General features: G+C 59.2%; 1 protein-coding gene across 1 annotated transcript; it reads right to left on the reverse strand.

Moving 5' to 3' along the window:
• Window positions 1–71: 71 nt before the first annotated feature.
• COL8A2 (collagen type VIII alpha 2 chain) lies at window positions 72–6,075 on the reverse strand. The gene is made up of 2 exons (XM_075996608.1): window positions 5,892–6,075; window positions 72–5,293 (listed from the first exon to the last, which is right to left on the reverse strand). The coding sequence occupies exons 1-2, from the start codon at window positions 6,064–6,066 to the stop codon at window positions 3,375–3,377; spliced, it is 2,094 nt and encodes a 697-aa protein (XP_075852723.1). The 5' UTR covers window positions 6,067–6,075; the 3' UTR covers window positions 72–3,374.
• Window positions 6,076–14,447: the final 8,372 nt, after the last annotated feature.

Genomic DNA, 14,447 nt, shown 5'->3' on the forward strand with positions numbered 1-14,447 from the left:
TTGACCTTCTCAAGCCTAGTGCCTGTCTGTCTACGCTACGCTGTCCTAGGAGCTGGGACCCCAAAGCGATGAGCTGCTGTGTTGCCAGGCAAATTCCTCCAGTCGGCTTCGTGTTCTGCTAGGAAGGGCAGAACAGGCATGGTTTGGTGCCTTTCCTGTTAGAGATCACACAAGGTGGCCCAGGCAGCTAGGCCAAGGGCTTTGCCAGAGGCAGTGAGCAGGAACAAGCCAGATTTTTCTGCTCTTAGAGCCTGACTTCCCCAAATAAGAGCTAGGCCCAGCTAGGGCAAGAACAGTAACCCTGTAGAAAGACCCCTTCTATCACCAGACTGGCAGCCTTTCGGTGGGGAGGACATGCCATTGCAGGTGCCTTGGGTGGACTGCATCCATGTGCCTCCTATATCTTGGGGTTCAGTCAAAGGCCTTGCCGCATGAGGAAATTTTGCACAGCATCCATTTTGGAGAAAGGGAAAGGGCACCTCAGACAGCAGGGACATTGAGCATCCTTCTAGCCTCAGTAGAAAGAAGCACGTACAGTCTGACGACTGTAGGGCAGCTCTACTTTCAGCCATGGTGGGGCTCTGCCAGGCTGGGGGCTTTTCAGAGCATGGATTGTTTCAGGTCTGTTGCCCGGACCCCAGATCAGGGACAGATCTCTTGCTGTTGAGTATGGCAGGCAGTGGGCAGGTGCATTCTGCCCAGGACGGCTCCCCCAGCCTGTCTTCAGCTTTGGGTCTGGCAGTAGCCAGCCCTCAGGAGCGAAGACTCATGATTTCATTCATAATTTGAATCAGATGTTGAGACTTGACCCTTGGGATTCCGAGCCAGCTGTCATGCTCCACTACCCCTGAGAGTTTGCAGGAATGTTCCAGTGAAGCTTGATCCGTCTCCCCCAGCTCCAGCCTGCCTTTGGTTTCTTAAAATGCCTCTTGGCATTTGCTTGGTGCACAGCCTCAGCAGCGTAGGTGTCAGGCATTTCTGATGTGATGGTGACAGAAACCTGGGCGGGGAGCTGGGAGGAATGCATGCTCCTTGGGAGAGGGTGGCACACGAGAGCCCCAGGGCGCTCCCTGGATGCCTCTGCATCAATGCTCACTGCAGCACAGCACTGTTCTGTACTACAGGTTTTATTGAGGTTGTGTCAATACAGTCAGTACGGTTTTTCTTTTCAAAAAGAAGTCCCATTTTATTTGATTCCCCAGTGCATTTTTTCCCCGAATCTTCTGTGACACAGGGCACATGATAAATATGTGGAGAACTAAGCTTCCTATACCAAGTTAGAAATGAAATGACTAGTGGAAAACATTTAAACCTTAATCTTAAAAAAACAATTCAGAATCGGAGTACTAAAAATGCACAAGGCACCGCAGTTTTCTTAGTTAAAATCTGACATTGTTTATCAAAGCTAGTCTCTTAAGCGAACACCTGCAACTCAGATCCCGTAAACATTTCAGAAATGCCAACCACTCCTCCCTGAAGGCTTCAGGAATGAAATTTGGCAGAAGCTCAGCTCTGTGAAACAGTTTTTTTGTTTTGTTTTTGTTTTTGGCTCCCCTGGTACCCTGCTTAGTCCCCTGGGCTCCCACCGGGAGACGATTCATTTCTGCCAATCAAAACTGTCCCCAACACATCAGATTCTAGTGGCTTTGACCCAGGGAAGGGAGAGGTTGAGCAAAGGACCCTCAGCAGAAATGGTTGGAGACTCCTTAGTTGGTTCCCTTGGGTGCCAGGGAGTTAGAAATCAAGTGTCCTTGGGGCAGATTTGGGTTTTCATTTCTCCTTTTGAAAGAGAAAGTGAACAAATAGCCTGCTTTGGAGAATTCGTGGGCAGGGCTGCAGGCTTGGCAAGGAGTCTGGGGGAGCGAGCTGAGCAAGCAGTCAGCAGTCATCCTCTGTTTCCGCATGGACAGTCCAGCAGTGTGGGCAGGCCATGTCCTGAAGGACCCAGGCTCACACTTGGTATAGAGAGGTGGTCTAGCCTGGTGAGGGCTGAAAGCGAGGCCTCCTGCCACGGCACAAGAATGTCCACCGTCCCCAAACTGATCCTCTCAGCTTTACCTGCTCATTGTGAACGAAGGGCTGAGGGCTTGGGAGGGGGCCCTGCCTGTTTCCTGCAGAGGAGCTCTGATGGGGGGAATGGCAGAAATGTCCGAGCCAACTCATTCCAGAGGGGCCTGCTGGCGCCCTTTCTCTCAGAGCCTTGGCCTCCCGGGCCCTAATCTTGCTGAGAACAGGAAATTGGAACCAGAGGGTGGAAAGAGAGGAAGCCCCCACAGATTAACCCCTCCAGTGTACGCCCCCACCCACCATGTGGTTCTTACTAAGGAAAAGCAAGCGGGAGCCTTCTCCGTCCCGAGCTTGCGTGCACCGTGTTCAGAGGGCCAAACAAGAGGCTCTCTGCTTTGGGGATACCTGGGTTGAGGGTGACAAGGATCCCCTTATAATTCTGTATGAGAAAATCAGCCCACCTCTCCACAGGTGGCAGGAGAGAAGGGGAGGCACACCCATGTTTACTGATTGTCAACCCTGCCTCCTGCCACCATCTGCACTAGACACTTCAAGACACTTTGCAGTTTGGTCTTTCTGGCCTGTGGCCGTCCCTCGGGGCCTGTGTGGCTGCCTTCATGCTAAACAGAGACAGAGGGGCAGCCCTGGAGACAGGGTGGGTGTGAGGAGCTGCGGCTGCCCCAGATCCTCAGCCCTACCCCTCACAAACTGCCTCCCATGGCTGCGGCTAAACCGGTGAAAGGGGGATGACCCTTCCCAGGAGGCTGCAGAGAGGACCACGGACAGGCCTGATGCCACAGCATCACCACTGGGGTTGCAGTCCTCGCAGGGTGTCCACCCTGGCCACCTCGATGCCCCCCTCCTTTCCCCTGGGGGAAACAAAAACTCCAGGGAACCCCACTGTCATATGCTGGAGGCCCTGGGGGAGCTGGAAGAGCCCCAGCCAAGGACTGAGGGAGGCCATACCCCTTTCCTTGAGCAGGTGCCATTCGGGGGCCAGCAGGAGGGGCTGCCCCCGAGGTGGATGGTGGCAGAGCTCAGCCCCTCTCAGCCCCTTCGAGGCCCAGCAGAGTCGAGGACACACAGGCCTGGGCTGCGCATCCCGGGGCACAGCCTGCAGACCAGGCAGGGCAGGGATGGGGTGCAGTCCCGACCCTGCACCGACATTTGGGGGGTGGGAACTCAGGCCAGCCCCTTCTGGCGACAGTCTCAGCCTGCACGTAGGGAGAAAGCAAGTCAGTCTCCTCGGGCCAAGGCTGCGGCCGCCTCTGTTCAGCCTGGGTTTTTTCTTTAAATGGAGATTCTTTGGAACTGAAAAGGTCACTCTACCACTAAAGAGGAGGCCAGGGCAACGGGGCCCCCGAGGGTTATGTGGGGCAGAGCAAGAATCCCGAAAAGGAGGAGTGGATGTACTCGGTGGAGTAGAGGCCGTTGGCCTGGTCCGAGGGCATCTGCACCCAGACCTGGTCGTTGGGCCGCAGCTGGAGCACGGCCCCGCCAGACGCCTGGTCCAGGTAGCCCTTCTTGTACTCGTCGTAGGTGTAGGTGGCTGGCACGTTGTTCTTGTACAGGGCCACCCACACGTTGGTGCCCTTGACGTGCACATGGTAAGCGAAGTAGTAGACACCACCCACGGGGCAGGTGAAGATGCCGGTGGCTGGGTTGTAGCCGCTGTGGCCGTTGTAGAGAGTCCGGTCAAATTTCACAGGCATGCCCGAGGCGGGGAAGGGCGAGGTGAGCACGGCAGTGAAGGCCGGGGTGGCGTGCGCTGACAGCTCGCCCAGCCCGAACTGCGGCTTGCCACCCTTGCCCAGCACGGCGCCCTCCACGCCACCGTTGGGCAGGTGCAGGCCTGCGATGCCAGTCTCATCCAGGGCCCCAGGGGCACCAGGGGGCCCAGGAGGGCCGGGAGGCCCAGGAGGGCCTGTGAGTCCTGGGGAGCCCGGGACCCCAGGGGGCCCTGTGGGCCCAGCCGTGCCGGGTTCCCCCACTTTCCCCTCCCCAGGAGGCCCTGGCAGGCCTGGTTCGCCCTTCAGGCCTGGCAGACCCTGGGGCCCAATAGGGCCAGCGGGACCCTGGAGTCCTGGGATTCCCGAGGGACCCCTCAGGCCAGGCTGCCCAGGGAGTCCCAGGTCACCCTTCTGCCCCAGGGCCCCTGCCACCCCTGGTCCTCCAGGGCGGCCTGTGAAACCTGGCTCCCCTTTGGGCCCAGTCGGTCCAGGGGGCCCATGGGCCCCAGGAAGTCCCCTCTCACCTGGGAGCCCAGGTTTCCCAGCCAGGCCACTAGGCCCCTGGTCACCCCGAATGCCAGGCACTCCTGCAGGGCCTTCAGGCCCTGCCTCCCCCTTAGGCCCAGGGGGCCCACGTCTACCAGGGAGCCCTGCAGACCCAGGAAGCCCAGGGGGGCCACCAAGGCCCTGTGGGCCCTGCTCCCCTGGCTCCCCATCCTCACCTGGCTCACCCCTGTCCCCCAAGAGCCCTGGGACCCCAGCTGGGCCCCTGTCCCCCTTGGGGCCTGGCAGTCCTGGCATCCCATAGCCAGTGGGGCCTATCAGGCCAGGGGGACCCCGGGTCCCTGGCTCCCCTTTGGCCCCTGCTGGGCCCTGTGGCCCTGGCACCCCTGCTGCCCCTGGTACCCCCACACCATCTACCCCAGGGGGTCCTTTGGGGCCCACAGCTCCTGGCTCCCCACTGGGACCCGGAACCCCAGGAGGCCCAGACTCACCCTTGTCTCCAGGGGCCCCAGGAAGTCCATCCAAACCAGGTTTGCCTAAGCCAGCTGGGCCAGGGAGGCCAGGGGGTCCCGGGGCACCCCCCTGTCCTGGTGGCCCAGGCAGCCCTGGCTGGCCCACTCCATTATCCCCCTTGAGGCCTCGATCGCCTGGCGGCCCAGGCTCCCCCTGGGGCCCTGGCTCCCCCTGGAATCCTGGGGGCCCAGGCACCCCTTGAGCACCTGGTTTTCCAGGGACAGTAATGCCTGAAGGGCCAGGGAGGCCAGGAGGCCCTGGGGGCCCCCGGAGGCCCTGATCCCCTCGTATTCCTGGCTCCCCCCGAAGCCCGGGCTGCCCTGGTGGTCCGACCTTGCCTGGGAGCCCTGGGGGACCAGCCTTGCCCATCCGGGAGAAGCCAGGGGGGCCAGCAGGGCCAGGCAGCCCATGGAGCCCTGGCTTCCCAGTGCCAGGTTTTCCTGGGAAGCCAGGAGGGCCAGGGGGGCCCCGAGGCCCGGGCTTCCCTGGGGGGCCAGGCTCTCCTTTCAGGTCCATCGGCAGCAACGGTAGAGGCATTTCTGAGAAAGAGAGAGAAGGAGGCAGTCAGGGGCCTGGACAGTGGGGACAGAGGACCCCTCTACCCGTCCCCGGCACCGGTATGAGGCAAGGCTCCCTACATCTGCTCATGAAGACCACTCCCCGCTGCTCTCATGGATGGTGGAGTTTAGGGCTGGTCCAGAGGCCACCTTGGGGGCTTTGGGGGCTGCAGGGTGTCCTCACCCAGGGCCCCTAGCACCCAACCTATCAGGCTGGGCCTTCCCCATGAGCTTGGCCTGACTCTCATCCCCACATGACCAGCAGGTGGAGTGGCCACCAGGTGGCACCAGCAGCCTGCCTTAGCGACAGCTGGAGCAGAACCACCCCCCACCCCCCACCCCCGCCACCACCACCCCCCCTCCGCATTCACCTTCCTGTCCCTCCTGGCTCTGAAGACCATCCCTTCCACCCTCCGCACCGTTTCCAGGCCCTCTGGGGCATCAGGAAAGGTGGAGATGGGAAAACCTCTGCTGGGGATGGAGGGGCTGTGGCAGGGGCCGGGTGGGATCCGATGGGGTGGAGGAGGCGGGGAGTTCGGAGGTCAGGAGCTGTGGGGCACTGTGGGGGGGAGGCTCTCACCCAGGTACTGGCCCTTGCCCTCGCGGAAGGGCGGCCCCACAGGTCCTTTCTGCATGGGCTGCATGTACTTCACCGGGGCGTAGCCCGCTGCCCCGCCGCCAGAGGACGCACGCGGCCCACACCCCAGCAGCAGCAGCAGCAGCAGCCAAGACAGGGGCGACAGAGCCCCCCGCATGGCGTCCGTGGGCGTGCTGCGGGGAGGAACAGAGAGGGGTCGTCAGCCAGCCCCTGTGTGGTTTGGCATCAGGCCCAGGGCTCACAGAAAGATCAGAATTTAGATATTGCATTTGATCTTGGCCAAAGGCTGAGAAGTGATTCACAATTTAGATATTATTCACAAGCAATTCCCAAAGCTACAGAGGTCTGCAGAAGCTACCTCCTGAACCTCTTCTGACCCTGCCTGTGGCTGTCCATCCCCTCCACCATCTCCCAGGACCCAGCCTCCCCCAAACCACCCACTCTCTGCAGCCAGACGTGCCTTCTAGAGCACAATCTGACCTTCCCCACTAAAAACCCGTTGGTGATAACATCCACTGCCATGTGCTGGGCCAGCTCTCTGCCAGGCACTGGGCTGAGCTTTTTAGAGAGAGGAACTAACTCAATCCTCACAACATTTTAACAAGGTATTGTTATTGTCACCCCCACCTTCCCGGTGATAAAACTAAAGCAAAGGTCTCTAGGAAGCAGAACTGGGACCTGACTTGGGTCTCTCTGACTCCACATTATGCTGATGCCCTTCTGGGCTCCCCACTGCCTTCAGGATCAAGTCCATGGTGCTTAACACAGCATTCGAGGCCTTTCTGATCTACTCTGTGCCTGTGTCTCCAACCCTGTTGCCTGCCCCTTTCTCTGGCCTCCTCTCCACTCCCCACACCTGCACCCAGTAAACCAGAACTTCTTTATAGCCCAGACCCCAGGCAGCCTCGCACTTCTGGGTGTTTGCACCTGCTGTTTCTCTGCCTGCAGTATGCTCCTCTTGCATGCATCCTTTAAGGCCCAGGGAAGCTGTCACTCTGTCCTCTATAAAGCCTCCCTCCTTTGTGCCCCGACCTGACCTATCCCTGTCCCAGCACTGAACTCAGCCGAGAGGACAGGGCCTGGGTGGGGAAGAAGTGCAGGCTCTGGGTCCAGGCAACCAGCCTGCGTCTCCCACTCAGCACCTGGGGGAGCTGGACGAGAGGCTTCTTCATCTGTAAAATGGGACAACACGTCCGCACAAAACTCGTACACGAATGCTTATAACAGCAAGATTCCTAAAAGCCAAAAAAAGCAGGGACAACCCAAATATCAATCAAGTGATGGGTGAATAAATAAAGTGTGGTATCTCCATACACTGGAATATTATTTGGCAATAAAAAGGAATGAAATACAAGCCTTCTAGTCCCAGCTACTCGGGAGGTTGAGGCAGGAGGATTGCTTGAGCCCAGAGTTTGAAAAGGCCAGCCTGGGCAACATAGATTCCATCTTTAATAAAAAATAATTTTTTTAATTTAAGTTTTAAAAAGGAATTGAGTACTGATGATACATGCTACAGTACAGATTAATCTTGAAAACACTAAGCTCAGTGAAAGAAACCAGATGCGAAAGGCACATATTGTGTGGTTCCACATATAAGCACTGTCCAAGAGACAGGTGAAGGCCAGGGGCGGCCTAAGGCTGGGGGAGGAGGAATTAGGAGCCACTGCTAATGGGTACAGGGTTTCTCGTAAGGGTGATGAACTGTTCTAAAATTGATTGTGGTGATGGTTGCACAACTCTGAGAATAGTAAAAAACCATTGAATTGTACTTGTTTTTTTGAAACAGAGCCTTGCTCTGTCGCCCAGGCTAGAGTGCCATGGCATCAGCCTAGCTCACTGCAACCTCCAACTCATGGGCTCAAGCGATCCTCCTGCCTCAGCCTCCCAAAGTGCTCGGATTATAAGTGTGAGCCACTGCACCCAGCCGAATTATTATTATTTTGAGACAGAGTCTCACTTTGTTGCCCAGGCTAGAGTGAGTGCCATGGCATCAGCCTAGCTCACAGCAACCTCAAACTCCTGGGCTCAAGCAATCCTGCTGCCTCAGCCTCCCGAGTAGCTGGGACTACAGGCATGCGCCACCATGCCCGGCTAATTTTTTGTATATATATTTTTAGTTGGTCAATTAATTTCTTTCTATTTTTATAGTAGAGACGGGGTCTCGCTCTTGCTCAGGCTGGTTTCGAACGTCTGACCTCGAGCAATCCGCCCGCCTCGGCCTCCCAGGGTGCTAGGATTACAGGGGTGAGCCACCATGCCTGGCTTGAGTTATTTTTTAAAGGTGGCTAAAACCTGCTTCTCAGGGCTGCTGTGCTAAGTAGAGATGTCATGACTGGCTCAGAGTGGGCTCCCATTATTAGAATGAAGTTCTATTTGTCATTTTTCACACCCAAGGAAAGTCCCACTTCCCCTCACATCCCTGCTCTGGGCACCCCTCACCTCTCCCAGAGACCTCCGGCACCGGTGCCTGGGAGCAGGGAGTGTGAGGGTTAGGGGTGTGAGCTGTGTTAGGGTTAGGGGGTGCGGGCTATGCACATCCAGGGATGCTGGCAGGGAGCCAAGAAGGCTTAGGACCACGTTCCTCCAAGCTCAGGATCCCGTGGAGCTTTGCAGGAATGAATTGCAGGGCCAAACCCGCTTTTGGGTTCGAATCCCAGCTCCACCACCAACCCATTCTGTAACGTCAGACGGTCATTTAGCCTCCCTGAGCGTCAGCGTAATAGTGACACCTGCCACTTACAGGCCCTCTGTGCGGGCAGTGATCCGGGCCTCAAAGGCCTCATCTCCCTTTAATCTTCTCAATGAACCCATGAAGCTCATGCGATTCTCATCCCCATTTTACAGGTGTGGAAGTGCCCAGCCTCCTTCCCACAGGTGGCTGGGGGGGATGGAGGGTCCAGCCTGGAGGGTGCTCCGGGCGAGGAGGCCCGCAGAGGCCACAGGCAAGCAGGACGCCGAAGGAAGGGCCCCAGGTCCAGCCAGGAGCCCGAGTGGGCCCAGCCAGCTGCCCGCCTTCCACTCCTCCTTGGCAATGGGGGCTCTGCGGGAAACAGCCCTGGCCCACCCTCTGTGGCTCCCTGACCTTGCCCCAGCCCAGCCCCTCCCACCCTGCACTGTGTCCCCGCGGCAGGTGTTTCCCATGACAGAGTCTGAAGGAGGCTCGGGGAGCAGGCGTCAGGCGCCGGCCACAGGCCTTACGCTCAGTATGTGACTTAATTCCCACAGCGTCCCGCGCCAGGAGGCTGGTCTGTGGACGAGGAGACTGAGGCTCAGGGAAGCAGAGCGCTGCACACCTGGGCTGGGCGGGCCAGGATGGCAGCAGGGGCCTGCACGGAGCCTGAGCTCTTAGCCACCAGCAGGGCGAGGAGAGGGGGCTGGAGAGCAAGAGCTAGACAGGAGAGACAAGCAACCTGAGAGACCCCTCCAGCTCCCAGCCCTGCGGGTTTGAGGGGAGGCTCAGCCTGGCTCTCAGAGCAGGAGGCGGGTTGCACCAGCCCAGTGGGGCTGAGAGGGCGTGCAGAGCCTGTCCTGGGGCCTGCAGAAAGAAACGAGGCCCTGGATGTGCACAACCTGGCGGGTGGGACAGGAGGCCCCTGGACATGCACAACCTGGTGGCCCGAGTGGGACAGTTCACCCCCAACCCAACCACCATCAGAGCCCCTGGGCATCTCTGAGCCCTGCGCTTTTCACTGTTACCCCTTCTTCCCCCCCATATGTGTGCACACACATACATGCACACACACGTACACACATGCACACACATGTACACATACATATACACACACACCCACACACCAGGCTCCCAGGGGCTCCCTGGCCTTTGCACATTCTGTTCCCAACATTTGGGACACCTACCGGATGCCCCCCTGAGCCCCGCTGATGCCTGTGGGTCCCGTCACAGCTCTCGCTCCCCTGCGACTCTCCCACTCTCTCTCACACGCCAGGAGCACAGGGCTTGGCTGGCACACGCTGAGGCTCCAAAATGTTTGCTGGAGTCAATTCACCATCAGATTTAAAGCACACACCAATAAGTCCCTGACTCCTTTCTCGCACTGTGAGCAGATACGTGCCACACCCGCCCAGGGAGCGCCCTCATCTGGGCCAGACTGGAAAGACGTGGGGACATTCACGTGGCCTCAATGAAAGGACTTCAGCTAAGAACAACCCGCTCCGGGAGCAGAGGTGCAAAGGGAAGGACAGTTCATTCGCTCCTTGTTCTCCCCGTGGGGCCGCCGGCCAAGCAGGGGGTCAGGGGTCGGAGGAGGACCCTGAGGCTCAAGCCAGGCTCTGCACATGACTGGCTGTGTGACCTTAGGCAGGCTGTCACCCTCTCTGGTGACTCTTGGGCAGTGAAAGCAGGAAGGGGGCAGGGCTGGCAGGGCCTCCAGCCGAGGTGGGACGCACACGGGAGATGCTGATTCAGAGGATTGAGCACGGCGGCGGCGGGGTGGACGCGCTGTTTGGACAGCTGCAAGTCCTTAACAGGGATTTCCCCCCTTTTCAACAAATCCCGGTAAAACAGCATTTCGTCCAAGTCAGCATTTTGTGGCAGCCTGGGCCTCCTCCCAGGGAGGCCGAGGAGCAGGGCTGGGAGTGGGGAGTGCTCCAGGGTCTTTTCAGACCCATGGGGGGCAGAGGGCCCGGCAGAAAGAATTGGCATAAAGCAGCCCCCTGTGCCCTGGAAACGCCGAGAGGGCAGGCGGCATCCACTAACAGTGACACTTCGCACGGGCCCCTCTCTCAGAGGGTCCCGTCCCAGGGGTGACTAGCAGAGGGGTCCAGCCGCTCCCACGGAACGGAAAGGCCTGTCCCCAACCCCATTTCACAGATGTGCTCCAGGCCTCCAGATGAACGGGGGCCGGAGGGGGGGCACGCGTTCCCCCACCCTGGTCCCCCGTGGACCAGCCCCCCCCCCCGACCCAGGGGGCTGGGGAATGGAACAGGGCCCTGCGCACGGCTCCAGGCCCCCACCCACCCCCGATGGGCGGCTGCAGCTGAGGGAGCTGGGGAGCAGCCCCAGGGCCTGGCCAAACCACAGGTATGTTATGAGACGCTTCCTGTTGTGGAGACATTTCTGCGGATCAGATCGGCTGCCCTGTGCTCGCCCGCCCCGGGCCTCCATCTCCCCACTCACCCAGCCCTGCCCTCTGCTGCCTCTAGCCCGGCTCCTCTCCTCCCGCCCCCCTCTCTGGCCTGTCTCTGTCACCTCAGCAGGTGAGCAGCACTTCTTGCTCAGGTTCTCCCTATCAGGGGCCCAGCCCTGAGGCCCCTAAGGCTCTCCTAGGTCCAGGCAGCCCCTGAACGCCCATTCCAGCACGGCTACTTACAAGCTGTGTGTTCTTGGACAAGTGACTTAACCTCTCTGAACTTCAGTGTCCTCCTCTGTAAAAGGATTAACTGAGATCATCTGAACCACCAGCCCCTCCAGGTATACTTCTCTTTCCTGCTACCCCGATAGCCAGGAAATCCTCCCTTCAGTCTAACTTCAATTCATCCCGCTGCAAAACATCTTTCCAGCATCCCTTCAAAAAACTCAGGTCACTTGCTGCCGAAAGCCAAAGACCTTGTGAAATGAACTCCTAAAGTCAATTTCTGGCCTTCCAGGCATTTTCCCTGACCGCTCCTGACATGAAACTGACCAGCGGCCACAAAGCCCACTCAGGACGGGGACCGGGTTGTAGATCTGGGGGAGGAGCAGAGGCACCACCCTCCTCACCCCCTGGCACGACACCCCCAAATGCCCAGCCAGGCAGCTCCAGACTTCTTCAGGGTTCCTGAGGCGCCTCCACCTCTCTCCTGGATTGTGGAAACTGGGGAGCCCTTTCCCATCCTCCTTTCCAGACTCTCAGAACAGGGGCCTGCCGCCCACTCAAGGCCCAGGCCCCACCGCACCTCCTCCTCCGGGTGGGGGTGGGGGCCTCCCGCTGTCTGTCGGTGCTGCCCCGCCCCCCATCCCCAGCCTCTCCATGCACGCAGGGGTCCACACAGGCCCGACCCGTCCCCAGCCACCCCTCCTCTCCAGCCCTCCTCAGCCAAGCTTCTGGAAAGAACTGTCTCCACCCGCACCCCCCGGCCCCAAACTCTGCCCTCTCACCCCATGAGCCCCGGCCCGTGGACCCCTCCCCACTCCCGGCTCTCCTTTCTTGAGAGCCTCCTCCTCCTCCTCCTTGGAGTCCATTCTGCTCCCTTCCTTGCACGCTCTGCAGACCCGGGCTTGTCCCAGGCTGCTGGCTCGGGCCGCGTCTCTTCTCCCTGGACGTCTCCCCTGCAGCTCCCAGCTCTGACCCACCAGCTCCCACGGCCACGGGCTCTGTCTCCCACCACGACGCCCCCCGCCAGCTGCAGACTTGTGTTCAGTCTCAGCCGAGCATTTGCACCTGGCTGTCCCTCGGATGTCCCACCCAAACTGCTGCCATTGCCTTCGCCCTCCTTGCCTGCTTCTCCCCAACCCCTCGGCTGCTCTGCTCCCCCCACCTGCCCCCCAGACCAAAAATCTGAACATCGCTTCTGACCCTTCCTTCCTCACAGGGACGTAAGGAATCGAACTGATACAATGCCTCGCACAATTAGAAGAGGCTGCCCTTCCTTCCAGCCAGCTCAGCCCCTGCTCACTGCCTTACTTGGGTGCCCTTGTGCAGTAACCAACCTGCACAACTACACATGGCATCCCTATTCCTTTCCCCTCAAACCCTCGATCCAATCCTGGGGAATCTGTCTCCTCTATTTCTCTCACTTCTGTTCTTTCCCCTCCTTCCCCACAGCCTCTGCCCTAATGCAGACCTTGGACTCTGCCAAACACAGCCCGGTGCCGACACATCCCGGCTCCTCAATAAGGGTTTGTTCAATTAAAGTGCGAAGCCCCCTCTCGGATGGCCAGGAGAGTCTCTCACCCAGCCCCCACCCCCAGCTTCTCTCTGTTCTCCTCAATGTAACCTATGCAGACTCCAGCGAAGCCTCTCGAACTTTCGAACTTTCGTCTGCATCAGAATCACTGGGACAGTTTGCTAAAACACAGGCTCCTGAGCACGTCCTGACTCAGCAGGTGTGGGGAAGGCCGGTGGCATCTGCGTCTCTAACAGGCTCCCAGGCCATGCTGAGGCAGCCGCCCGGTCCCCAGTCCCAACAGTCCCAACTCCACGTTACTTGCAATTCACGCGGCCTCCTGGAGGGGGAGGCATACTGTAGGCTCTGTAGGATGCGGACCGTCGGGAAGGCGGGAGGAGGGAGCGTGGAGATGGACGGGGAGCCCTGCAGAGCCCTGAGCTCTTGACTGGAGGACACAGCTGGGTCTGGGAGCTGTGTGCGAGGTGAGGGCTGGGGACCAGCTCGATGCGGGAGCCACGTGAGCATGGGCCGTGCCCGCCTGTGTCCTTTCTTCCATGTCTCCGTGTCATTGATCCCAGATCCTCAGCTGCCTGTGTCTCTCTCCTCCCATCTCTGTGTTGCCATAGCATCCAACCACCCATCTCTGTGACTCTGTCCTTCTCTGTCCTCTCCCACATCCTTGTGCCTTGACTGCTGTCGGTCCCTGGGCTGGACCCTTTGGAAGGCCAGAGCCGACAGTCCACATCTGCTCACGCTAACGCCAGGTCTGGGTCTGACCAGCCTGGATGACACCTGAGCAGCCCCCAAGGTCTGGGCAGGGACATGGGGGGTCCAGTGCCCATGAGTGGGGCTGTCTGTGTGCTGGATCATTTTGAGACTTCTTAACCCCTCAAATTTAAATGCGTAGGTGAAGACTGCTCCAAAGCCACACAGCTGCCTGGAATCTGGGAGTTGAGGGGTAGAGGGAGGTGGCCAGGCAGGGCAGGGCTACCTGGGCCACCTTATCACCCACGTTGATAGCAAGACAGGAGTGCTTCCCCTGCCCACCTGTCTGCCTACCAGGCTGCAGTGCCACCTGAGTCCCAACATCTCTCACCCCTGCAAGTGAGGCTCTTGGACCACAGGGGACCTCAATTTCGGAGGCAGCATTGGAAGGAGGCTTGAAGGACAAGTCAGAGGTCAGCAGGCCCGTGGGGGTGGGAGATGGTGGAATAGTCCGAGCTGAAAGCAGAGCAAGTGTCTGGACAAGGACAACTGGAGGGCTTCCAGGATAGGGGGGCATCCAAGAGGCAGTGAACCTGTGAGTCTGGAACTCAGGAAAGAGACACGGGGTGGAGATAAAATATGGGCTCCTTGGCAGCGTTGCTGCAGCCTGGACCAGGGCCACAGACTCATTCTTCTGGAATACCCCCACGTTCCAGAGAGCAAGGGAAGCCCACCATAGCCCTGGGCTCCACCCCAAGCACCCTGGGATCCAGGCACCCCACACTTCTCACTGCTTCCCTGTCCCTGCCTTTACCTGAACGATTCTCTGCTTGGATCACCCTTTCCACCTTTCTCCTCCATGCAAACACATTATTCCTCATTTAAGACCCAGTTCAAATGTCTCCTCCTCCAGGTAGCCTTCCCTGCCTCCCTCAGGCAGAGCAGCTCCTCCTCCTGGACACCCACCTGCAGGACAGCACCTCTCCTCCCACCCCCACCTCAGCCCTG

Source organism: Microcebus murinus, chromosome 2 (assembly GCF_040939455.1).
Source record: "Microcebus murinus isolate Inina chromosome 2, M.murinus_Inina_mat1.0, whole genome shotgun sequence".
Lineage (NCBI taxonomy): Eukaryota > Metazoa > Chordata > Mammalia > Primates > Cheirogaleidae > Microcebus > Microcebus murinus.

What these genes read in the sequence shown, in the direction of transcription:
- COL8A2 (XM_075996608.1), bottom strand. Translation starts at nt 6,066, where the DNA reads ATGCGGGGGGCTCTGTCGCCCCTGTCTTGGCTGCTGCTGCTGCTGCTG. An exon ending in GGGCAAGGGCCAGTACCTGG is followed by an intron (nt 5,294 to 5,891) that starts GTGAGAGCCTCC and finishes TCTCTTTCTCAG; the next exon opens with AAATGCCTCTACCGTTGCTG.